The sequence below is a fragment of the Purpureocillium lilacinum genome, assembly GCF_023168085.1.
Source record: "Purpureocillium lilacinum CBS 284.36 DNA, scaffold_4, whole genome shotgun sequence".
NCBI classification, from domain to species: domain Eukaryota; kingdom Fungi; phylum Ascomycota; class Sordariomycetes; order Hypocreales; family Ophiocordycipitaceae; genus Purpureocillium; species Purpureocillium lilacinum.
The window spans coordinates 1,400,102-1,423,407 of NW_027072114.1; the positions used below are offsets into that span (position 1 = coordinate 1,400,102).

A 23,306-nucleotide genomic window follows, 5' to 3' on the forward strand; every position below is an offset into this window, starting at 1 on the left:
TGGGACGAGAGAGACACAAGGTCGTTGGAGGGAGTCAAGCATAGCATAGCACGGTCAAGATTCTTTGAAAGATTCGATTCACGAGGTTGCCGCCTTGTCAGCAAGAACGGGCGCGCCTCATCGTCGGCTAGTCATGGACCAGACAATTTTTTGCTTGTAGCCCTACCTATGCCTCGGGCTGAGCGCTGTACACTAACTCTACCGCTCGGCAGCCTCGACGTGCTGCCGGTTTTCCCTCTTTTCGCTATACACGGCGTGCCCCCTTCTCATCCCGGCCCTCAGATTCAATTTCATGTCCAAGAAGCCCTCGGGGCGGCACTCGTGATGATGTCCTTAATGATGGCGGTGATGATGACGAGGGGCGGTAGCCATCTGGTCTCCCTGCTCGTATGGCATACAGCGAAACGCTACACCACCATCATCCCTTCTTCCCAAGTCCTATGAGTGACATGTTGCGGGCAATATGTCGACAGCACAGACTTGACTTCACTCCCTCTCCAGAACCTCCAGCTCCTTCAGCACCGTCGACTTGGTCTGAATCTTCTTCAGCTGCGTGTCCTCGAGCTTCTCGCCGCCCGCCAGGCGCATCTCGAGGTCCTCAATGGCGCGAATCTTCTTCTGAAGACTCCGGACCTTCTTAGCGTTCGGGTTCTGCGAGGTGTCGGCGATCGCGTTGGCGCCCTGGCCTGCCGGAGGCGGGGTCGCGTTGCCTTGAGCCCCGGGGTGTCCGCGCGGGTCTTGCTGAGTGTTGCTGCGGCTGCGATTGCCGTTGTTCCTGGATCGGCTGCGAAGGTCACGGCCGTTGCCATTAGCAGGGCCGCGGCGCTCGGGGCTGCGACGCTCGCCCCCAGAACCGGGGCCACGCTCATGAGGCGGAGGGGCAAGGCTAGCCCCGCCGTTGGGCTCCGCCTCAGGCTTGCCTTCTTGGTTGCCCTTCTTGCCTCGCTTCTTCTTGTTTCTCTTAGACGCGCCATCGTTATCGGCAGGCTCGGCTCCAGGGACACCTCTCCCCTGCGCGGGTGCCTCGACCGGCTCCGCACCGGGCACTGCTCGGCGAGGCCGGCCAAAGCCATTGGGACCGACGTTCTGCGTCCCATTGCTCACAACGTGAGCGGCGCCGCCCTCGTCCTCTCGCTTGAAATGCAGAGGCGTGGCGAGGCCGCGGGCACCGGGGGGCCGGTAAGCGCCAGCAGGCTTGCTGGGAGTCTTGACTGTGCCAAGATATGCAGTCGCCGACTCGTGGGGAGAGGGCACGGGACTGAGCGGGTCTCCGCCGGCCACGTTCTCAGGGGCGGCGGGTCGCCAGACGACGTTGTACAACTCGACCATGTCCTCGTTGTACATGATGGTGCCGCCAACGTGCCACAGCTTCACGCCATTGTCGACGCGCAGGCGCGGCGAGGTCGTCGCCGTCATGATGTAACGGCTGTCAGGGCTCCACTCGCACACGCTGGGATTGCCACTCTCAATCGTACAGACTTTGCGGTAATCCTTCTCCAGATCGTACACGTCAATCTGTCCGGCCAAGTTGCCAAAACCCGCGACAAGGACAAAGCGACCGCTGGGCGAGAAGGTGATGGTGTTTCGCGGGCTGAGCGGGAAGGAATGTTTGGCGACGGCACGGTCGTTGAAGATGGTCGCCTTGGCAGGCATATAGCCGTACACAACGCCAAACTCGCGAGAGTTCGGTGACCAGGACACGTCGTGAATGGGCCCTTCCTTGTCGAGCGTCACGCGAGCGTCGAACGCGCCGTTGGTGCTGAGCAGATAGAGCGTCGTTTCTCCGTAGTAGCTCTTGCCAGACCTGTCGACGTCGGTCTGGGCCAGCACCAAGATGCTGGAGCCACGCTTGTTCCACTTCAGCTGCACCTTATCCCCCTTGAAGAAGGTCTTCTGGGAAATGGGGTTCTGGAACATGGGGACGTTGAAGACCTTGACGACGGCCGGTTGGCCCTGCGACGGATTGTCAGCATCGACGGGTTGTGGCACGGGGCGCAGGTGGGGTGGGGAGATGTTACCTTGCGCTCAGGCACAAAGACGGCCACAGCATGGTTCTGAGTCCCGGGCGCGAGGGCAAAGTTTGCGGCCCCCTCGACGCGGAGCTTGTTCCAGACCGTGACGAGGTCGTGGCTCTCGTAGAACTGGACCTCGTTGGTGACGAGACGGGCGCAGTACTTTTCGTCGGCTGTGTACTGGAGGTTCCAGCCCCCTTGCTGCTTCTGGACGAAGCGGCCGAGAGGCTGCTTGTCCGAGGCCGCAACACCCTCCTCCACCGTGCGCCAGACCTTCAGGTTCTTGGTGGCATCGCCAGCTTCATCCTTGGCGGGCCGCTCCCAGGTGATGACAAAGGTGCCAAGGGGAGAGAAGCCGAGCTCATAGACGTTGGCGATGGGGAGGTTCAGGACCTGATGGCCGGTGGAGGTGTCGACAACGGTCACCGACTCGGGCGAGGCCCAGCCGAAGAAGCGGCCGCAGGGCGAGTACGCACTGCACCGCAGGTTTCCCTCGGGCTTGGTGAACCCAGCGAGGGGAGTGTAGACCGGAGCGGCGTCGAAGACGCCAATGGTCTTCTGGGTCCGGTAAGCGAACTGCAGCGGAGATGCCATGGCTAGTCAAAGTCACAGGATCTCGGAGGTGGGTTTGCGATGCAGTCGGCCTGGGTGGCTCAAAAGAATAGGAGGGGCGATGGCAATGCTCTTGTAATGTCGTGGACGCGGATTCCACGGTCTCGGTCTATCGGCACGCGCGACGGTCGGACAGGCACGTGTCGAGACGGCAGTGCAGCGAGGAAAAGGGCGACAGAGCAGGGCGTTGCTGTGTGCTGGCAGTTGTCGACGCGACGCTCGGCGCGAGGGCTGGAGCGGCGAGGGGAAGAATTCTTCTCGCGGGGGAGGCGAGATGATGGTCCGACGTCAACGGAGACCCGGAGTTCCTTCTCTTGGCTGCAAGACCGCGATGAGCAGTCTCTGGAGGCAGCGGTGCGGATGGATTCAGGCTGCGACGTGTGGAGACAACGGCGGTTGACGACACACGCGCGCAGGCAGAGGAAGAGAAAGGAGGCGGGAAGAACAAGCTGCAGAGCAAAGAGGGCCGAAAGGAAGAGGCGGCGAGCACCCAGGAGGGGGGAAAGGGGGGGATTGGCGGCTTCGGCGGCGATGCCGTTGTGCGTTGTCGGGCTGGGATGAAGAAGAGGATGGGAAGGGGAGGAGAGGAAGGGCGGCGAGAGGGATGAAAACTTGGGCGGATCCCCGGCGGCGCATGGTTTTTTTTTCTGCCACTACGAGGTACCTACCGGCCCAGCACTGTAACGGTAGTACTGCTGTACGGTACAAAGGTAGGCAAGGTACCTACCATCCCAGTTTCGGCTGCTGTCTTTTTTTCCTCACCACCTCACTGGCAGGTACCGCCCGTTTTCCCCAATCCAGTCCAAACGCAATCGGGGCCCAGCGCCGCCTCCGCCATCCACCGCCCGCCTCCAGTTCCAGCGCATTGATCGCCTGAGGTACCGGCATGTTGCTTGGCTTCGTTGGCTGCGGGTCCTCCGTCGAGTCAATCAGCCTTCCAGGCGCGGACGGCTAGCCGACCATCTCGTGCGCATGGCGGCCGCACACGCATCCCATCGCGCCCATTGGAACAGCCCAGCATGCATGCGCCAGCCCGCCCGCAGGGGGACAACGCCCAAGCCACAGCGAGGGGCTTCGGGCGTTGCAGGACCGTCCCATGGCAGTCGCGGCTCGCGGTGGAGTCGAGGCAAGCTTGGTGACCCTTTCTTGCCTGTGTTGTTGGAGCCCGACACTGCTGCATCTGGCACACACCGATGCGCGCCTTGGCGGCAAATCCCCGCGAGGGACATAGCATCTCGAATCATGCAGGCGTTTGATGCACGTCGACACCTCCTCGACGTTCGTTTTCCGCTTCAGAGAGGTCGCTGAAAAGGCTTGTCCATCTAGGTACGCGACAACTACTGCGACATCTACATGTGTCACCGTCTTGGCCCGGCTGGCTGGTCGCCCAGCTTCTCAGCCTGGGCACCCTGCTGGTCCACCATGGACAAAGGTCTTTCGGCCCTTGTTTTCGCAGGCACGTAAAACGACGCCGCGGGTGTCGGACCAGCCCCTTGACTGTACGGGGCACCAACACGGAACAGTGACTGGCTGCCTCTGAGAGGCCCTGTATCCCTAGATTCGCAAGCCTCGGACCACCCGTCGGGTCGGCCCCATGTCCGGCGCCGTCTTCTTTGATGCAGTGGCTCAACGTCCCTTATGCGTCTCCTTCCAACCGCCCTTTTCAAACAGCCACAAAGCCTCCGTTGCATATGCTCGGCTCCCACGGTGGCCACCCTCGCCCGATGCGGCCTCCATCAAGCTCTCCAACACCCGTCCCTTCTTGACTGCATCCCAGACTCCCGTTGCGATGGGATCATTCTCCGTTTTGCCCCATTCGCCTCTCCCAAGCCGGTATAGTATCCTGCCCAAGGTCTGATATGCCATGCACCGCTGGGCAGGGACTGCGCTTCTTGCGAGGCGAGCCAACTCCGCAATGGTGTATCCGGCTGCCTCCGGAGCCTCGCCGTGGTGGTGCAGGCCTTTTGTAGACGGTATTGACCGGCTGACACGGGGCGACAGGAATCGTCCTCTAAAGTCGAACCTCAATGCGGAGACGCCAATCTCAGGGTGCGGATAGTATGGTGACTCCTTGTCTGCCTGGCTGTCCTTGGTAGGCACCGGCGCCATCCACGCCAGCTTGCTCGGGTCCGAGGGAAGGCTGGGAAAGTATTTCTCGTGAAGAGTTTGCAGGAAATTAGGGTCTGATGGATCGAGGTCGGGGACGTCGGGGACGGGAAAGTGCGTCGAGCTTGGTTGGTCGGTGATGGGAAACAAGTCGGACGGTATCTGCGCCGGCGCTTGGTCTTCGTCGTAATCAGGCGCAATTTTTTTGGACGAGCGCACCGACGAGCTCGTAGCCTTTGTCTCGGTAGTGGCCGACGTCACCGCCGTGGATTTCGACGGAGCCTCGACCTTGATCTCCGGAGGCGGTGCCGCAGCCTCTTGCTGTTGAGCTGGAACAGGATCAAAGGGCGATGGACCATTCTGGTCGTCGATGTTGGCGCGTTGGAGGAGACGCTGGATAAGCGCAGGATTGAGGCCGGTCATGATGTCTTCTTGAGCTTGGGCGATTTCCTGGGGCGACATGCTCGAGAGCTTCTGCTGGTTTTCCAAATCGATCCGTCTCCTTTCTGCCTCCTCAAACGCTTGCTTCTGTGTTACTGGCTGGCCCGGGGCACCGGAGTCGACGGTGCCGGGGCCAGACCCTGCGCTGGACTCATTGTCGAGCTGAGTGCCGGCTTTCTGTTTTTTGGACGCCGACGGCTTCCATCGTCGCCGGTGCTGCGGGAAGCCGGTGGACGACGGCTTGGGGGCGGAGAACTGGACGGGTTTCCTCGCCTCGGAGTCCCGCTCGACGATGTCGCCGATCAAGAGCGTCGGATCCATGCTGTGAACCTGGGGACGAACTGGTGGACGTTGGCAGGGTTGAAGCTGGGACGTCTGCGGTGACGACGGCTGACAAAGACAGGCGTTTCATTCTGCCCACGGGCGGGGCGGCGGCGAGCCATCCGGCGGGCCCCACTCTTAGCGGCCATGATGCCAGCCTGGGACTGGCGGCAGGAGCCGCAGCCCACGTGAGACGGAGACATGGGCGAGTCGCTTGTTTCTGAAGCGGCGAGAGTGTCAAACATCCTGACAAAGGGAGATTGCTCGTGCCGAAGAGGCATAACGATGAACAAGGGTGTAATACGACGAAGTACTGGGTAGTATTGGCGAATGTATGTGGAAAGCCTGAGCTGCGGTGCACCGCCGCGCGGTGGTTCGACTGCCGGGGGCGCACGATCGGCGCTTACTTGGAGGTACTGCCATGTACCTACGACTAAGGCTGGGCGTCCGAGGGTTCGTCCGATGTACCTCCTGCAATCCAAAACCAAGCGCCTGCCCAGTCTGCTGACGAGCCACCTAGAAGAAAGGGGGAATAAAATGCCACCGTGATCGAAATATTCAATGCACGGTGCGATTTAGTTGTCTCGCACCCGGCAGAGCAATACACGGCGCCGTTGGCTGAGCCGGAGATTTTACGAGATCGCGGCCCCAAATTCGGGGCGGGCGGGCTGGCGGTCAACGGGCGGGCAGCGTTAAGGTTGCGCCTGGGGAGGGGTTGATGGTTGATGGTTTGATGGTGTGCACCGCCACACCTGCATTAGCGCCGATCTGATTCTTCACCTTGCTTCCAGAATGGCCCCGGCCGGGGCCCCGGCTGCCGCTCGCCTGTGTGCGGCGCAATTGCAACCTTTGTCCTACCGAGGGCGGGCGACGGGCGCGGATGCCCAGCAAGGGAAAGGGCTTGCGAAAAATTCATTTGGCGAATGTATTTCTGATATATGTCTCGCCGCATGAAAGGGGGGAACTACGGCAGTTTTTGTCAATGGCGAGTCGGGCGGCGCCAGAGGTGTCGCGGGGCCTACGTCGGTGGTACCCGAGTAGGTAGGTACCTACGTCCACGCCCGCGTGCGCCTCTCGCGTCTCAGACTCGGCGGTTCATGCGGTGGCTGCATCCGCGGACACAGGGCTCGTGAATCGCACAAGTCGTGTTACCGAGAGAACGGCGACGAGTCGCCTGCGAGTGAAGCGCTGCGTCTCGCGTGACGCATGCCGAGGCGGTTGCGCGCGCAGAGCGCCTGGCGCAGAGGCATGGGTCGCGCAGGTCGACGAACAGCGTGAGCTATGTCTGGATGCTGCAAGCAATCTGCGGTAGGAAACTGATACTGCGGTCTGCATGCGACCTTGCCTCAGCGCCGACGAGAAAACGAGTTTGCAGGCTGCCGACGCGTGTGTGCCGATGATTCGGCGTCGCGGGATGCCATAGGTGGTTGGCGGAGCGAGGTGCCGACCGGTACCTGTGTACCTCGGTAATTGAGGAATGGTCCTTCCTGTCATGCGCGCGGTTCAAGGCTGCCCGGCGACCTCGGAGCTGCCAACTATTGCCAACTGCAACTGTTTCATATGTTTCTCTACCTCACTGCCTACCTGAGGTGACTCGCCCCTCTTGTGTATAAATAACATACTGCACTGTGCGTCACATGGTGCAGATGTTAGTGGTGATGGTGGTGGTGGTTGTGATGACTGGCTTGACTGGGAAGCATGGCATGACATGGGCATGGCTGGACGGCTGCGGTGCACGTCGACTGGGGGGACGGGGCCCCAAAAAAAGAGGCGGACAGGGATCCTGGGCGGGACCCGCTGGAGCACAGCGCAGGTCACCCACCCCCCTGTTCGACAAGGCAAGGCGCAAGCCTAAAAGCGGAGGCTCTGGTTGGTGGACGGGCCTGGCAGAGACACGCCCAGACATGGGCCAGCGGGCAGCCTCTGCGGCGGCGGCGGCATGTGCGGGTACCGGGAGCGAGGTGTGTGTGTGTGTGTGTGTGCGCGCGCGTGCAGGCGGGTGTGTGGGCGTCGGGCCCGTGGGTGGGCGGTGCCTGGCTCGAGCCCATATCCATCCCTCCATCCATCTTGCATGCTCGCACAGCCTTTTGTTGCCTGTCGCTTTGTACGTGGGTACTTACATATGTACGGACAGCGCAGGCGCACCTCTTTTTTTGCGTTCGATACCCTCCCATGCCCGCCTGCCGGCCAACGTGACCCGGACCCGACCCCGCGACGGCGAGCGAGTGCGCGATGGATGGAATACCTACAGGACAGTGTGCCCCCCCTGTAAATGCACCCTGTGACCCGAGGCGAGGTGCTGTTCAGCGGGCATGAGCTGCAGCGGGCACGAGGCATGACATCCATTGGAGGGAGCTGGAGAGGGCGATGGAAGCTGGACCTGGAGTTGAGGATGATGCGAGGTACCACCTCACCTGCCTTGACCCCCCTCCCCACCCCACTGCCCTGGGGGCGTCCCCCGTCCCCGTGCCCCAATTCGCGTCTCTGATACCTGCCTTCACCTGCCCGTCGATATCTTGTTGTCCCCTTTCTTGGAGTTTTGGCTTATGCCGGCCGCCGCCCCCGTCATGGGCGAGGGCGCCGCCGGGTTGATTCATGACCCCTCCTGTGCCCCCATTCTGATCCCCCCCCGTCTTTGGTCCTGCCTTTCGCCCCCGGTGGTCCCTCGCTTCTTCCCCATTGCTTTGTGGCGGCCTTCGAGGTCATCCGTGCCCCCCGGTTCCCTTTGACTCGCTCGTTTGTCTGGCGGTCGGCCTCTCTCGTCTCGTCTGGTCCCCCGTGCAGCCTGATCATTCCCTTTGCCTGCCTTGCCTTGCCTTGCCGTGCCGTGCGTGCCCTTCCTTTCCCTTGGGCGCGGGCTTGCCCCGTTTTTTCCCTTTGCCATTTCCCCTTTGCAGAGAGAAGAAGAAATGTTGTTGTCCGTCTTGCCGGCGAGCTGTAGCCATCCCCATCCCCCAGAGTTCCAAATTCCCGCCCCATCCTCGTCGGTCCCCCTTCTCCTCCCGCCCGCCTCCCAAAACTCTCTCTTCTTCACCTTCTCGCAACAACCACCACGCCCAAATCCGCCCACGACGACGACTTGCCGCATCGATTTCGCATCGTCGCGGCCCCTGCGGCATCGCCAAAGCACCTTCATCGTGTGCGCCCGCCGCTGCTGCACGCGCCGCCGTCGCCAGATCGGCTGCAGCCCCGCGCGACGAGCCCTCGCACGCCGTGCAAGCGACGCGACCACTGCGGCGACGTCGCCCGACCGCTCTCCCGCCGGGCCAGAGCAGTTCGTGAGGCTATTCGCGACGAGCTGAAGGCGCCCCCACACGCCGGCCCCTTCTGGCCACTCACGTCACACACTCGCACGCCAACCCCGATACGGCCAGCAATTCCCACGTCCCGCCTCTGGGCGGTAATAATCCATTTCCATCTCCAACAATCCAAGCCAAACCGAACCGCACGCTGCAGCGGCTGCAGCGCCCGCCACACGCCCCCGGCCCCGTGGACAGAGCCGCGAGCCCACTGTACCCGTACCTGCCTACAGCACTGCACACCACCAGCGCAGCAGGTACAGCGGGGTACAGCACCGTCTACCCTGCCTTGTTACGCACCTGCGCATTTCACTTCCTCCAGCAGTGGACGCGGCGCTGCACTGCACCGCACGCTGCACACCGCACGGCCGCTGTACTTTGTACCTGCCGACACGGTCCAGTCCCCACAGTCGAGCGATTGCCATTGAAGGCAATAGGCACTGACGCCAAACCTGCCCTTCTTCAACAGCCTCGACCACGCGCGCCTTTGTCTCCGCCATCCGATACCAGACAACACTGACGCCTGATTCACTCACTACCGCCGCGCAGGCAATTTCTCTTCGTCACATTCTTCTACTTCTCAAATCCTTATAACTGTCCGTCGACCGCACCCTTTGTTGCGTACCACTCACCGCGCCGCAACCAATCGTTTCATGGTGGCGGACACGACATACGATTGACGTTCGGATTCAAACGTGGAACCTCCCTGCACCTGCACAGCACGCGTGCACGACAAACCGAACCCAAACGCGACGACATCACAGACCCCTCGTCGTCTTCCCACTGCGAGGACGGAGGGAGAGCGGTTGAGCTAGCTTCGCGGCCAGCCAAACATGGCCGCTGCTGGCGACACGTCACGCTACGAATCGTCAGCCGGGGAACTATCGTCGCCTCCTTCAGGCTCCCTGTCCGAGCCCGGCTCCCCGCCGCGCTCCAAACCAGCGCTCAACATGGAGCGTGGAGAAATCGTCGTTGGCGACGATTCGCGCCAAACGCCATCGTCGTCGGCACAGCCGCCGGCACAGCGCCAAATCACCTTCCAGCAGTACCAGCAGCCCTCCGGTTCCAGCAGCACCGCCAGCGGCCGACAGCCAGCACCGAAACGGTTTGAGTTTATCGACGGTCAATGGGTTCAGCTCACTGCTGCCGGCGTGCCCCGAAAGAAGCCCGGCCGAAAGCCCGGATCGGTGGTGAAGCCCAAGACGGCTGCAGACGGCACCGAGCAGCCCAAAGCCCGCAAGCCCCGGAAGCCTCGAGATCCCAATGCCCCGCCGGTCCAGCGCAAGCGCAAGACGGCTCCTACCTCGGACGTCGACACCGACGGCGACTCGTCGCGACTCGTCGCTGTTTCCCCTTCAGATGCGGCCACGTCAGGCACCACGATACACGCTTCGTCCCAACAACACAACCAGCATCAACAATCCACCGAACAGCGCTATTCTCCCAAGATGCCTAAGCGCGAAGGGTACCCGAGTTCGATGCAGAGTATCCTCAACGCCGACCCGCCTGCCAGCTCGACGACCAGTAACACCGTCCCTGTTCGCAGCAGCGGCTTGAGCTACGATCCTATTCGTGGCAATTACGATCCCGTGCGAGGGACTATCACGCCTCATACTACGAACCCGCACCCGTCGGCCTCGGGCTCCCCGCGAGGGCCCTCTCAACTCGCCCACCGATCGCCCTCTATTGCGAGCATGCTGGAGCCTCAGGCCCCCGCCATGACGTCTCCCAGTCAGTCGCATCAAGGTTTCCAGTCGAGTGCAGCGCAATCTCGACTTCAAGGCCAGGAGTCCGGATCGATGCCTCCATCGCCCTCGTATCGACCCACGTCAACGCCCACCCCGGCTTCGCGACAGGGAGGCTCCGAGACGAAGCGAGACGCCCCGGCCCGCCCGGCGGCTGTCCCCCGCCCGGTTGTGAACCAGGCCAACTTCACCACCATCTCTAACGGCCCAGTGCGAAAAGTCGACAAGACTCATACTGGAGTCTCGACCCCCAAGACGGACAACCTCGATGACCTGGCGCAAGACAGCGAAGGACGGTCGATCCTAGACTTTGGGAAAGCCAAGCCTGGCGAGGAACTCGAGACCCCAAGCATCGTGCTTCATATCCCCATTAAGACTGGCGAGACGAACAAGTACGTCAATTTCATGCGGATGGCCGAGGACCGCTACGGTTGGGACGCCCTGCATCCGCGACTGGCTGCCAACCGGGATCGAAAGGCACGCATCGCGGCGGCGGCCGCGTCGCTGGAGAAGGCCGAGTCGGGGCGTGAATCGGGTGACGAGATGTCCGTGGATCTTTCTGATGGAGAGGCTAGCAACCCGGAAAATGGCGGCACGAGTGGACCCGATGCGCAGGCGAAGCCCAAGAAGAAACGTAACTTCAAGGAGGACCAGTACGACGTCGACGATGACTTTGTGGATGATTCGGAACTCCTCTGGGAAGCTCAGGCCGCTGCCAGTAGAGATGGCTTCTTCGTCTACTCGGGACCCCTGGTTCCCGAGGTAGAAAAGCCTCCGGCAGGGTATGTCTTTGTCCCTCCCCTGGACGAACTTCCTGACTAACAAATGCAACAGACACGAAGGACCTCCCAAGCGTGGCCGCGGTAGCCGCGGCGGCCGTGGCAGCCGAGGAGGACGGGTCAGCACCGGCCGGGGCGGAGGCCCTGGATCTCGAGGCGGCTCCATCACGCGAAAGCCGCGAATCACCAAGTCTGAGAAGCTCCAACGCGAGAAGGAAAAGGCGGAGCGTGAGACCATGGCGCAGCTGTCGAAGACCCCTACCAACGGCTACGTGTTGCAGCCGACGACTCCGTCCTTCACAGTCAGCGAACTTGGTGCTTAGAAAGACACGCATCGACCTCTTCATTCTGAACTCCAGCCTCTGCTCCCGGTTGCCTCGGCATAGGAGAAAAGCAATTTCGCGAGCTCGCCCACGAGGCGCAATAGCTGCGACCCCGATGGTTCACACTAGAACCTCTAGCCTACCCCCAAGGTCCTTGTCTTCTACCTGTTTTTATTCTTCTGCCCCTTAATCCTTTCCTGAGCCGAAGCATACGCATGTAATGGCCTCTGTCAGGTGTTTTACGCGGTCCGGGCGAGATGACACGAGCATCAACGGCCCCGACCGTCCTTGGTACATTTTCCTTTGTTGAAAAACAGGCACAGCGACGTCGCATACAACGATGTGGACCTGTCTCTTAGGGCCCGGGTGCATACAATGACTATACCCGAGATGGCAGGATCGGGGTCCTCAACCACGGCGTTTGGCTTTTTCTTTCTCTTTTCTGTCTTGTTGTTTCCTCTCAGATTCTTCTATTACTCGGCATGGTGTACGGGAATGGGGGAAACGGAGTGGCGGGCGAATGATTCTCGGGAAACGGAACGCGGAAACGCGGGAGGGGGGCCTTGCTTGGGTGGGAACGATCCAAAGATATCCTCGGGTACTAGAAGTCGTCGCGGGTGTTGTTGGCGCTGTTTCGGGGCGCGCGCAAAAAGATGACAGGCAAGCAGACAGACATGCGAGCAACGGGAGCCCGTCGGTTTGCTTGGGGTGGTTTGTTTGTTTGGTATTTCTTTTGGCATCAGGGCTGCAGAGTGCGGCGGCTGACTTATGAAGAAGGGAAAGGGGGACACTGGCTATAGACTGAGTGGCGAAGGCCTGACGCGTGTGGTTCTCAGGATGCGTCGATGTATGTGTACGAGTTGCCCTCATACAGCGGATTCGCCGGAATTGATGACTCTGAAGAACTTGATTGTGGGCACTGCCTGCGTGTCTTGTGAGTCTGTGACAATGACTGCGCGAAAGCGATTCGGCGAAGAGATTGTTTTCTTGGACCATCAGTCATATTGGATTCCCGCATTTGACCATCCGCTTGAATTCTCTCGGTCAGGTCCTATCATCATCACTATCATCTGCCTCTCCGTCTGTCTACACCCTTCGCCAGCAGATACAAAACAACCTCATCAGTTATGCGTCTCTACATGGAAGCAAATACGCCCGCCCTCTGCAGCGAGCAGCAGAGCAGGGCAAGGCCAGGGGAGGACGACGAGCAAGGCGTCCATCCATCCCCCCTTTTGTCCCCCTTCTCCTCCATTTCTGTGTCGCTGACGCCTCGGAAGAAGAAGGACTCGAACTGAGTACCCTTTTGATTGTCGCTCCGAGGCAACAAACTTCAAACATGATGAATCCCCCCCTCGCCTTTACTCCTGTCACTCACTCTCCGTCTCACATGCGCAAACAGATCGATACCCACATGACCACACATGACCACGCACACACACGCATACGGAGTGCGTCTCTGTCATTCATTCAACCCCTTTTCTCACGCGATGCTAAACTCGGGAATCTCGCCCATCTCGCTCTTCTGCTCGGCGCCGACCTTGTACGCGGCGCGCCACCTGAGCTTCACCGACTCGACCTTCTGTGCGCGGTTGCCCGAGTGGAACACGTCCACTTCCTGCGTGACGCCGCGGCTCTGCTTGGGGGAGAGCTCGCGGCCAGACTGGGGCTTCAGCTGCAGCTCGTATCCCTGCGAGTAATGCGTCAGTCAAAGGGCGTTACAGGATGCCGGAGGGCGGGATGCAGGTGCGTACCTTTGTGACGGCTAGTTGAAAGTGCAGCTCGGAGATGGGTTGGGCGGTGTTGTTCGTAAAGGCAAAGTGGAGGTTGATGGAGTTGCTGGGTCCAACTCGCTTGGCCAAGAACTCTGTCCGGAGATTGCCGTCGCTGACGATGGACTTGTGCTCTCTCGGCTTCGACGGAGTCTCAGGGGGCAACGACGACGTAAAGTTCCATTCGTCATCGTCGTTCGACACAGCCGGTTTCGGCGGCGGCGGGGTGCTGGATGCAGCGAGGGAAGCAAACGGATCAACCGCCGGCTGAGGTGCTGGCGGCTTCGGTTGCTGCTGGGCAGCAGGCTGTGGCGTTGTTGACTGCGAAGCAATAGGGGTCGAGAAGGAAGCAAACTGCGAGAACGGTGGCGTCTGGTTGGCCAGGTTGCCCTTTGCGCTGTTGTCTTCAGTCATGGAGGAGAGCAGGGCAGGGCCGGGGATATCTGAGAGTCTACTGTCAGCAAAGATTTCCAAGGGCACCAATGGTCCAGGACAACTCACTTTGGTTGGCGCCAAATCCGAGGGCAATGGTGCCGCCCTGGCCGTACGTGCTCGACTCGCCGCCAATGTCGAGGCCCAACAGGTCATTCTCCAGTCCACCGGCTTGAGACGTGCCTTGCGAGGCCCCGTTGCTTCCATTGGTGCCCGCAGCTTCAGCATCGAAATCTATCAGTGACAACTCGTTGGCCGATACGCCGACGGACGCGGTCTGCGACGGCGCAGGACCGCCGGCCGCTACCTTGGCGGCCCCTTCCATGTCGCCCTTCTTCATCAGCTTGTATCGTTCGACGGTACGGTGTATGCTGTCGTTGATCTCGAACAGTTTGGCGACGGCCTCGTGGTCTTCCGACTCCTCCTCACACATCTTCTGGATCTTGGGATGTGCGCTCTGCAACGCCGACGCGAGCTCGCTAAACACGTCACCGTCGGTCATCTTGTCGCCCGGTTTGAAGGCCTCGAGACGCTCCTCGAGTAACCTGGCCTTGGCCTGGATCTTGCCGATTTCCTCGGCGGCCTTGGCGCGGTAATCCGTCTTGGACCGGGTGTCGTAGCCGGCCATGATCTTCATGAGGCGGTTGGCTTCACGAAGGTCCTCAGGGGCGCCGCGCCGGATGAGCTCCTGGAGCTTGGCGGAGTGGGCCTCTTTTTCCTCCTCTTCCATCTCCTCGGCGGATTTGAGGTTCTGTGGGAGTGTCAGCGCATCATTGTTTACAAGGCCCGATCGGGGTGGCATTCTCACGTCACTGGGGTTCAGGACGGCGGCGTCTTCGCGCCGAACCTCAGGGAACATGTAGCCCTTGTAGCTCAGCAGGCGGTGCATGTCACGGATGAAGCCCAAGTCCTCCTTGTAGCGGCTCGTATCGCAAATGGTAACGCGCCATTCCTCGATGGCCTCGAGGATCTTGGCCTGGACGCGGGTGGCCCGGATGGGGGGCCGCTCGGGGAACCTGCGGACGAGCTCATTGAGGAACTCCTTGGTGCTGATCTGCAGCTGGAAAGGGTATCCGCAGTTTTTGACGCAGTTGTCAAGCAGGTTGAGGGCGAGGAGAGCCACGTTGGGGTTCCGATGGTTGATATAGCCAACGATGGCGGTGGCGGCCTCGCGCGGCGCGCTTCCCTTCTTGCTGTTTATCAAGTCGCAGATCTCGAGGTTGAGGGCGAGATTGGGCTCGTAGTTGTCGGGGCTGCAGGCGCTCGAGATGTAGCGCTGGAGCTGCGAGGGCGCGCGGCCAAAGTCGGTCCAGCGGTCGCGGGCAGCCGCGCGGGCAGATGCGGCCTCCATGGCGCGTCGAGACGATGCGACTCGGGCTGCGAGTCGGCGGAGCGATAGGTAGGGATAGGTATAGGGATAGAGATTGCGGGCGGGCGTCGAGGGCCCGATGAAGGGGTTGTCGATGACGGAGGTTCGGGATGGGGCGGCGGCGGCGGCGGGCGGGCGGAGGCACAGCTGGTCAGCGGGGAAACGTCGCAAGCTAGGAGACCCTCATGGTCGCCCGCAGGAGCTGGAGCCGGGAGAGAGGACTGCGAAGGGATGTGGCGGAGGCAATGGGAGGCTCGGCCCGATCTTGATGAGGATGAGGTTGAAGAAGTGGGAGAGGCGGGCGTTGGGGTGACGGTCAGGGGAGGGACACCTCAGCCAAGTCAAATCAACCTGTCAGTCAGGCAGGCAGGCAGGCAGGCAGATGGATAAGCCAGAGGGGGGTGAGGAGCAGCAGCAGCAGCAGCAGCAACAGCCCAGCAAGAGACAGCAGGCCGGGTGGAGTGGGGTGGGGGATTTTCCGGCGCCACGGCCGCTTCCAGCAGCGACTGGACGGGACCGCCAGGCGCGGGCAGTGAGGTGTGGAGGCCACCACTGCTGTGGCTGTTGTAGGTACGTACGCTGCTGTAAGCGGTCAGGGACCCCGCCATCGGGGGGGCGGGGGGGGGGGGAGAAGCAACAAATAATTTCGTCCGTGACTTCAACCATCAATCACCGTCGCAATATTCCATCACATCCAACCTCTTGCGCCCGCGCCCTCTCCCGCCATCAGCAGCCAGCAGAGACAATCACGCCCGCCTAGCCCAGCCTAGCCCACACTCAAAACCCAGAACATGGTCCGCCACAAAAAGGACTTTGCCGGCCGCGGCAAGAAATCTGGTTACCGCGGCGGCGGCGCCAGCAGGGGACCACCCCGCCAACACCAACACCAACACGACGGCGACGGCGACGACAACGACGCCTCCTCGCCCGGCGCGTCCTCGCGCCCGGCCTTCAAGGCCGCCTGCTGGGACCTGGGCCACTGCGACCCCAAGCGCTGCTCCGGCAAGAAGCTCATCCGCCTGGGCCTCATGCGCGACCTGCACATGGGCCAGCGCCACAACGGCGTCATCATCACCCCCAACGGCAAGCAGGTCGTCTCGCCCGCCGACCGCGACCTCATGGACCAGTACGGCGCCGCCGTCGTCGAGTGCTCGTGGGCCCGCACCAAGGAGGTCCAGTGGAACAAGGTCGGCGGCAAGTGCGAGCGCCTGCTGCCCTACCTCGTTGCCGCCAACACGGTCAACTACGGCAAGCCCTGGCGCCTCAACTGCGTCGAGGCCCTCGCCGCCGCCTTCTACATCTGCGGCCACCCGGACTGGGCCGAGCAGATCCTCGCGCCCTTCTCCTACGGCCGGTCTTTCCTCGACATCAACGGTAGCGTCCTGAGACGCTACGCCGCCTGCGCCGACGCGGCCGAGGTGAAGAAGACGGAGGCGGAGTGGATGGACCGCCTGGAGAAGGAGTACGTCGAGAGCAGGGAGCAGGGCGGCGACGACATGTGGACGAGCGGCAACACAAATCACATGCCCATGGCCTCTTCGGATGACGACGACGATGATGATGATGATGACGAGGACGATGAAGATGCGCACTCCGACGCCAGCGTAGACGGCATATACCTGGGCAAGCGGCCCCTCGACCCGAAACCAGGAGAAATACCCGCCGCGCACGGGGAACAAAGTCAAAGATCAAGGGACCCGTTCGACATCTCCGACGACAGCGACGACGAGGCCGCCATGGCCGAGATCCGCCGCAAGGTGCTAGCCTCCAAGACGTTTTCCAACCCCAACCCCGACCGCGACGACGAGCACCACCACCACGACCCTGAGGCGGCCGACCGCGACAGGAAACCGGCGACGATCCCGCGCCCCCAGCAGCGGCACCAGTACAAGGCCGACTTCGAGATCCGGCCGGACTCGGACAACGGCGAGGACAGCGACGGGAGCGGGCTAGGCGGCGGGAACGACCGTGACGAGGACGACGGCGACGACGATGATGAGTTTGACAACATCATCGAGGCGACGCCCGTGACGGACAAGATTGGGCTGGCTAAGCTGGAGAAGGAGCGGAGGCAGGCCACCACGACGAGCAGGACGTACTCCTCCAACGTCGTGTCTGCGCCGAATAGATGGTAACAGCTCACGAGAATGCCAAAAGGTAAACACACAACCGCTACAGCGGCCAGCCTTGCAATTGCTTGCACTCTCGCTATGAGCTGAGTGGAACATCCCCGTAGCTGACGTTAGTAAGTGGTGTTGTGCACGCCCCGTCTATCCCGCCTCCTCCAGCGGCCCGGCACGCGCTCCGCCAAGTTTTGTACATGTATGATACATAATGTCCGTAGTGTACAGCGTCTATGCCATCTACCGTCTCTTACAATGTGCGCTTCTCCTTGACCTCCTCGTACGTCTGCATCTGGTCGTCGACCTGGAAGTCGTCGAAGCCCTCGAGGCCGATGCCGCACTCGGTGCCCTTGCCCATCTCCGCGACGTCCTTTTTGACGTGCTTGAGCGTGTCGATCAGGCCTGCGAGCAAAGAAGTCAAGTATCAGCACACAATTCTCTCCGTCATCCGCCAAGGAGTGGACTTGAGGAAGGGAAGGTGGGGGAAGGTTGGCAAACTTACCGTCAAACACGACCTTGCCCTTGCGGAGCACCTTGACGCGGGACGACTTCTTGATGGCGCCGTTCCGGACCCTGCAGCCGGCAATGTTCCTAAACGTCCGCTTCTTGACGTTGATGGGGAAGATCTGGAGGACGTCCGCCTCGCCGCTGACGCGGAACGTGACCGTCTCGGGCAGCAGCTCGGAGAGCGTCGATTTGACGTCGTCGACGACGTGATAGATGACGGTGTGGTCCAGGATCTTGACCTTGGCCTCCTCGGCGCGCTGCTTGATGTGCGGCAGGATCGGCACGTTGAAGTTGACAATGGCGCTGTTGGACGCGGCCGCGTGGTCGATGTCGTACTCGGAGATCTGGCCGGCCGACGACCGGAGGATCTTGGGGCGCACCTCGTTGTTGCCCAGCTCGAGGATGCTGCCGCAGACGGCCTCGACCGAGCCCGCCACGTCGGCCTTGACCGTGAAGTTTTGGTACAGGATGCCCGGCTCGCCAGGCTCGGCTTGCGAGGCCGCCGCGCCGTCTGCGTCTGCGACGGCCTGCTGCGCTGCCTCAGCGGCCGCCTTCTCTCTCTGCCGCTGCTCTTGCTCCGCGAGTTGGTTGGAGCTCTCCTGGCGCTCCGCCATCTCCAGACGATACTCAACCGCCGTCTTGGCCTTTGCCTCGTCCGGCGCCTGGAGCACTTGCTCCCCGGCATCGGGAAGTTCGCGCCATCCCAGGATCTCGACAGGCGTTCCGGGAGGCGCCTCTGGTAGCTCGGTCCCGGCTTCGTTTCGCAGCACACGAATCTTGGCCCAAGTCTTGCCGGCCACGATGAGATCGCCCGGCCGCAGCGTGCCTCGCTTCACCAGGACCGTCGCCGTCTTGCCGTTTTGCTTGACGCTCGACTCCAGGATCCAGCCCTCCGCCATTCCTTCAGTCTCGGCGCGCACATCAAGAATCTCGGACAGCGTGATGATGTTCTCCTCGAGGTCGCTCATGCCCTGACCGGTCTTGCCGCTTACACACACGACCTGTACGTCGCCTCCAAAATCTTCAATCTCCACGCCGTGTCGAGCGAGGTCCGCCTTGACCTGGTCAACACGGGCGTCTTCCTTGTCGATCTTGTTGATGGCGACGATGATGGGGACCTTGGCGGCAGTGGCGTGCTTCAAGGCCTCCACTGTCTGCGGCATGACGCTGTCGTCGGCAGCAACCACGAGCACGACGATGTCGGTAACATTGGCACCGCGCTGACGCATGGAGAGGAATGCCGCGTGGCCGGGCGTGTCCAGGAAGGTGATGGCCTTGCCCGATGACATCTTCACGATGAACGCGCCAATGTGCTGCGTGATTCCGCCATGCTCCTGGGCTGCGATGGACGATTTTCGTAGCCAATCCAGCAGCGTCGTCTTGCCATGGTCGACATGGCCCATGATGGTGACGACCGGAGGGCGGCCGGGCAGCGCTGTGACATCTTCCGGGGCCGGTCGAGCCCGGAGATCTCGTTGCGAACCGGTATCCACGGTCGGCTCGAAGCCGTACTCCATGGCAATTAGAGCCGCCGTCTCGCCAGTCATGATTGTATCCGACGTGACGTTCTCGAAGCCCATGTCCTCCATGTCCTTCATAAACTGTTCAGACCGCTGCTTCAGGGCCTGACCCAGATTGGAGGCACTGATGTACTCGGGGAGAAAGATGGGCACCGCTGCCTGCTCCTGCTGCAGGGCCGCTTGCTTCCGAGCCTCCTTCTCGGCCTGCCGGCGCTGTTTCTGCTCCCAGCGATGAATGGCCTCGTCGTCCCAGTCCTCAGCGTCCTCCATGCGCCTGCCGCGTTGAGCCTTCTTTGGCTTTTTGGCTCGTCGGTCCTCAGCCTTGCTCTCTTCTTCCAGCTCAAATCTTGATTTGCGGCGCTGTTTCTCCGGCTCCTCTCGTGCTGGGGTTTGATGAGCCGATGGCTTGGCCGGCACGCTTTTGACAGTCGACTTCGCATCCGTCACATCCCGCGGCGTCTTGGGACCTCTGCTGGCGAAGCGCTTCGGCCTTTCCTCCTCACCCTCGGCGGCCCGTCTCCCCTTGAAGCCGGCGACGCGAGACTCAAGCTCTCCCCAGAAGTCTTGCTCCGCGGCAGCGTCGACTGGCTTGGGCTTTTCTCCTTGTTGCCCAGGGGAGCCTGCCCTCGGCTTGTGATGTGGAATAGCTTTTGGCCGACTGGACCGAGTGATTTCGCTCCAGATGGTAGACTCATTCCCTTGCGAGTGGCCTTGACCCGGCGTCTGAGCTTTGCGATTGCTGAATGCTCCCCAGGCGTTGTGCTTTTGGCCCGTCGCTGCTTTTGGTGCCTCATGCACGGTGGCCTTGCGGCTGCTGAATAGGCCCTTTCCGTGTCGGGCAGATGGCGCACCACCTGCCCCTTTGCCAGCGCTGGCAGGTGGCCGGTCAGGGGTCGTCGCCGAGGTAGCTGAAGGTTGAGCGCCGTCTGCGGTCTTTGGTGCCGTGGACCACGACTTTGGGGTTGCTGGAGCTATCGGCTCGCGATTCGTGTTGAAAACGTCTGCAAGCACTGAACGCGATTTCTTTGCCTGGGCCTCATTAGGCCCTCGCCTGCTCCCTCCTCGTTTCGGCTGGGCGGTTTGCGGTTTCGCACTCGGGGCCCCTGAGGGACTCTCGTTTGTCTTCTCTCCTGGAGACGCGGTACGTTGTCGCGCTTGTCGTTCGTGTGGCAAGAGGCCATCGCTGGTCGAAGACCGGTTGGCGAAAGAGCCGAAAGAGCCAGCGGCCTTGCCCCCGAACGCCCCAGGGAAAGTTCCGGGCTTTGGGGAGCTGTCGCCGCCCGCATCATCGCAGCGCAGCGCTGTCGTCGAGAAGTGTCGAGGGGAGAATGGCCATGGTTGGGCTGGCCGGTTCGATCGTGGCCGAGCCGCGGAAACTGGCGCTTCGCGAGGTCCCGTTTGCCGTGTCGACGTCCCCAAGAGCTGCTGTCGGCATGACGCGCAGACGAATGTCTGGCCGCGAGCCTGCTGGGGAACAAGATTGTTAGTGAAGGCGCTTGTGACGGTGACCTATATGGTTCACGGCACGTACCTGCAGCGCTCGAGCCTTCAACATCGCCGCGGATTGTGTCGCAGAGGCGTCAGAGAAGTCCCTGTCGACATTGCACGATGCTCCGCGTGAAGAGCAATGGCTGCAGTGGACGTCGGCGGGTGGGACTTTTTTTCTGGAGACTATGGTGGTCGTTGGTCAGCGAGATTGGCGGAGCTGGAGCTTGTGTCGCACCTCAGGCATTGATTGACCAGGCACTGGCTGCAGGCGCGCGGCCCGTTCCACAGGTGCAGGCGCACGGACAGGTTGACAATAAAGCCAGGACTGTCAGGTACCGCTGGACGAGAATCAGATGCACATATGCACTGAGATGGACTCGGTCACAACAGCCCAATTGCTGCTCACATTGTGTTGCTGCGTCGGCTGTGGAATCGTGGTTTGCTTTCATGTCTCCTCTAACCTCTCTAGACACGCAATGTGCTGAGCGTACGTATCTCTGGGTGCCGCGGCGCACTCGCGACTGCCCACCCGCCTGTATTTTTGTCGGGCCACCCGGAGCTTCCACTCCCCGAGGGGCGCCTGATGCCAAAATTCATCCCTCGACCCATGGCATCTCGCGACAGCCACATCTCTCATCAGGACGAACCTCAGCCATGGCGCCCACAAAAAGGAGCGGCAGGTCAAAACCTGCAAGCTCCCCTTCCTCAAATGGATCGCCTCCTGCGCCCTTCAAGCGGCCGCCCGAGGTCCTCGAGTCCTTCGCCAGCGGGCTCAACGAGAAGCACATCTACGTCACGCACATCGACTCCAAGCCGGCGGCGTTTAAGCGCAAAATCTTCCTCGTCCCCGTGGCCATGAACGTCTGCGTCTCGCTGCTCTTCGCGTGGCGCATGTACGCCATCCTGCCCTGGTACTGGCAGCTCGTCGTCTCGGCGTTTGGCTACCAGAGCGACGCCACGTTCCCGGCCTCGCAGGCGACCTGGGGCGAGCTGGCGTGGGAGATTGGCAAGCGCGGCGTCACCATGTTCATCGACTTCATGCTCTTCGTCTTCGTCTGGCCCTGGCCCGTCGAGTTCGCCGCGGGCCAGCGCCACGGCAACCCGATGCTCTGGCGGCGCAAGGTGGGCTTCCGCGACAGGGAGATTTACGTGCGCCGCAGCCGCGACTGGGACCGCCTGCTGCGCGACATCTTCAAGGACGCCGACTCGCGCAAGATCCTGACGGCGTACATCCAGCAGGCCACGTCGCCGCTGCTGCAGGAGCAGAAGACGGGCTACCTGCTCATGAACAGCCACTGGGACCTCGACTGGGAGGCCATGGTCTACGCGCACCAGCTCGTCGACACCAAGGCCGTCGCCCTCGAGGCCTTCAAGAACGTCGTCCTGGTGCACCACAAGGACTACGGGTGGCTCTGCTACGACCTCAAGATGGGCTCGGCCGTCGAGGAGGACGACAAGAGGCGCCAGGTCTTTGCCTTTAGGGACGCCCTCACGGCCCTGGGCAAGGAGGACCTGTTCTACCGCTGGGTCGAGATTGTGCAGTTCGAGGCCACGCAGCCCGGCGGATTCGGCCCGGAGAAGCAGGAGGAGGCGGCCAAGAAGATTCGCGACATGTTTGAAAAGGAGAATATCAACTTTGACGAGCTCTGGAAGGAGGCTGTCGGGGGCTGAGACGACTCGACGATGACGGTTGAGGGCATCTGTGCAGACGGGCGTGTATGAATACGAAGTAGACTGTATGACAGAGATAGACGGGTGTGCTGCCTTGCATTGCAACACGCGCTCAATTGAATTCGCGCTTTGGTTTTGCATCAGCTCTCGCCAATTGGGTTTTATCGGATGGAAAGCGCCTCGCCGTCCCCCCTGTGGTTTGTTGACATCGCACACGGTTTAGTCATGGTGTGACGACGGAAGTTGTCCCGCTGTCCGCTTCGAGCGATTCTCGGGACGCCTCACGTGTCACGATGCGCCGCTGTCAGCTTCCACTGACAGCCCGGGGCAGCCCATGGCCACCATTGGCATGGTCAGGTAACTCGTAGGGCGAGCCAGTGGCATGCGACGCCGCCGTGGCCACGCGACCATCCTGCAGCTACCCAGCCATCCAGGCCATGGACGCACTTTTGGGCTGCCATCGCTACATAATAGGTCGTGTTCAACGACGGGAGGGCAGAAGACCACCGATCGATGTGCTCGCAATACCTTCCGAAAGGCACCTAACGCGAGGCAGTACGAGGTGCCAGCCAGGTACGAGTACCTTGGTAGGAAACCCGTGCCGGCGAATGCCGCAATGGGCGCGCGTCATGCCACCAAGTGGATGTCAAGCTGATGGAATCCTGCTGCCATCCTTCCGCTGCCGGGACGCCGTGGCTGCCAAGCGACAGGCTTCAACGTTGCCCGTTGAGACTGCATTGAACATTGTTGTTTTCCCATGAAAAGAGCATTAGATTTACTTCGCACCAC

General features: G+C 61.5%; 7 protein-coding genes across 7 annotated transcripts; 3 read left to right on the top strand and 4 right to left on the bottom strand.

Moving 5' to 3' along the window:
* Positions 1–486: 486 nt before the first annotated feature.
* On the bottom strand, positions 487–2,606 carry PLICBS_005629 (uncharacterized protein; the record flags this gene model as incomplete). The annotated part of the gene is made up of 2 exons (XM_018319314.2): positions 487–1,953; positions 2,019–2,606. The coding sequence occupies 2 exons, from the start codon at positions 2,604–2,606 to the stop codon at positions 487–489; spliced, it is 2,055 nt and encodes a 684-aa protein (XP_018181788.2).
* A 1,644-nt stretch (positions 2,607–4,250) lies between these two features.
* Positions 4,251–5,492, bottom strand: PLICBS_005630 (uncharacterized protein; the record flags this gene model as incomplete). The annotated part of the gene is made up of 1 exon (XM_018319315.2): positions 4,251–5,492. The coding sequence occupies one exon, from the start codon at positions 5,490–5,492 to the stop codon at positions 4,251–4,253; it is 1,242 nt and encodes a 413-aa protein (XP_018181789.2).
* A 4,132-nt stretch (positions 5,493–9,624) lies between these two features.
* Positions 9,625–11,638, top strand: PLICBS_005631 (uncharacterized protein; the record flags this gene model as incomplete). Its single annotated transcript, XM_018319317.2, has 2 exons — positions 9,625–11,318; positions 11,371–11,638. The coding sequence occupies 2 exons, from the start codon at positions 9,625–9,627 to the stop codon at positions 11,636–11,638; spliced, it is 1,962 nt and encodes a 653-aa protein (XP_018181791.2).
* A 1,480-nt stretch (positions 11,639–13,118) lies between these two features.
* PLICBS_005632 (uncharacterized protein) lies at positions 13,119–15,190 on the bottom strand (the record flags this gene model as incomplete). Its single annotated transcript, XM_065600771.1, has 3 exons — positions 13,119–13,325; positions 13,390–13,850; positions 13,909–15,190. 3 exons carry the CDS (start codon positions 15,188–15,190, stop codon positions 13,119–13,121), a joined length of 1,950 nt encoding a protein of 649 aa, XP_065456843.1.
* Positions 15,191–15,999: 809 nt separating this feature from the next.
* On the top strand, positions 16,000–17,343 carry PLICBS_005633 (ribosome biogenesis protein tsr3; the record flags this gene model as incomplete). Its single annotated transcript, XM_018319319.2, has 1 exon — positions 16,000–17,343. One exon carries the CDS (start codon positions 16,000–16,002, stop codon positions 17,341–17,343), a length of 1,344 nt encoding a protein of 447 aa, XP_018181793.2.
* Positions 17,344–17,581: 238 nt separating this feature from the next.
* PLICBS_005634 (uncharacterized protein) lies at positions 17,582–20,913 on the bottom strand (the record flags this gene model as incomplete). The annotated part of the gene is made up of 3 exons (XM_065600772.1): positions 17,582–17,733; positions 17,834–20,618; positions 20,890–20,913. The coding sequence occupies 3 exons, from the start codon at positions 20,911–20,913 to the stop codon at positions 17,582–17,584; spliced, it is 2,961 nt and encodes a 986-aa protein (XP_065456844.1).
* Positions 20,914–21,500: 587 nt separating this feature from the next.
* PLICBS_005635 (uncharacterized protein) lies at positions 21,501–22,517 on the top strand (the record flags this gene model as incomplete). The annotated part of the gene is made up of 1 exon (XM_018319321.2): positions 21,501–22,517. The coding sequence occupies one exon, from the start codon at positions 21,501–21,503 to the stop codon at positions 22,515–22,517; it is 1,017 nt and encodes a 338-aa protein (XP_018181795.1).
* Between the last annotated feature and the right edge of the window lie 789 nt (positions 22,518–23,306).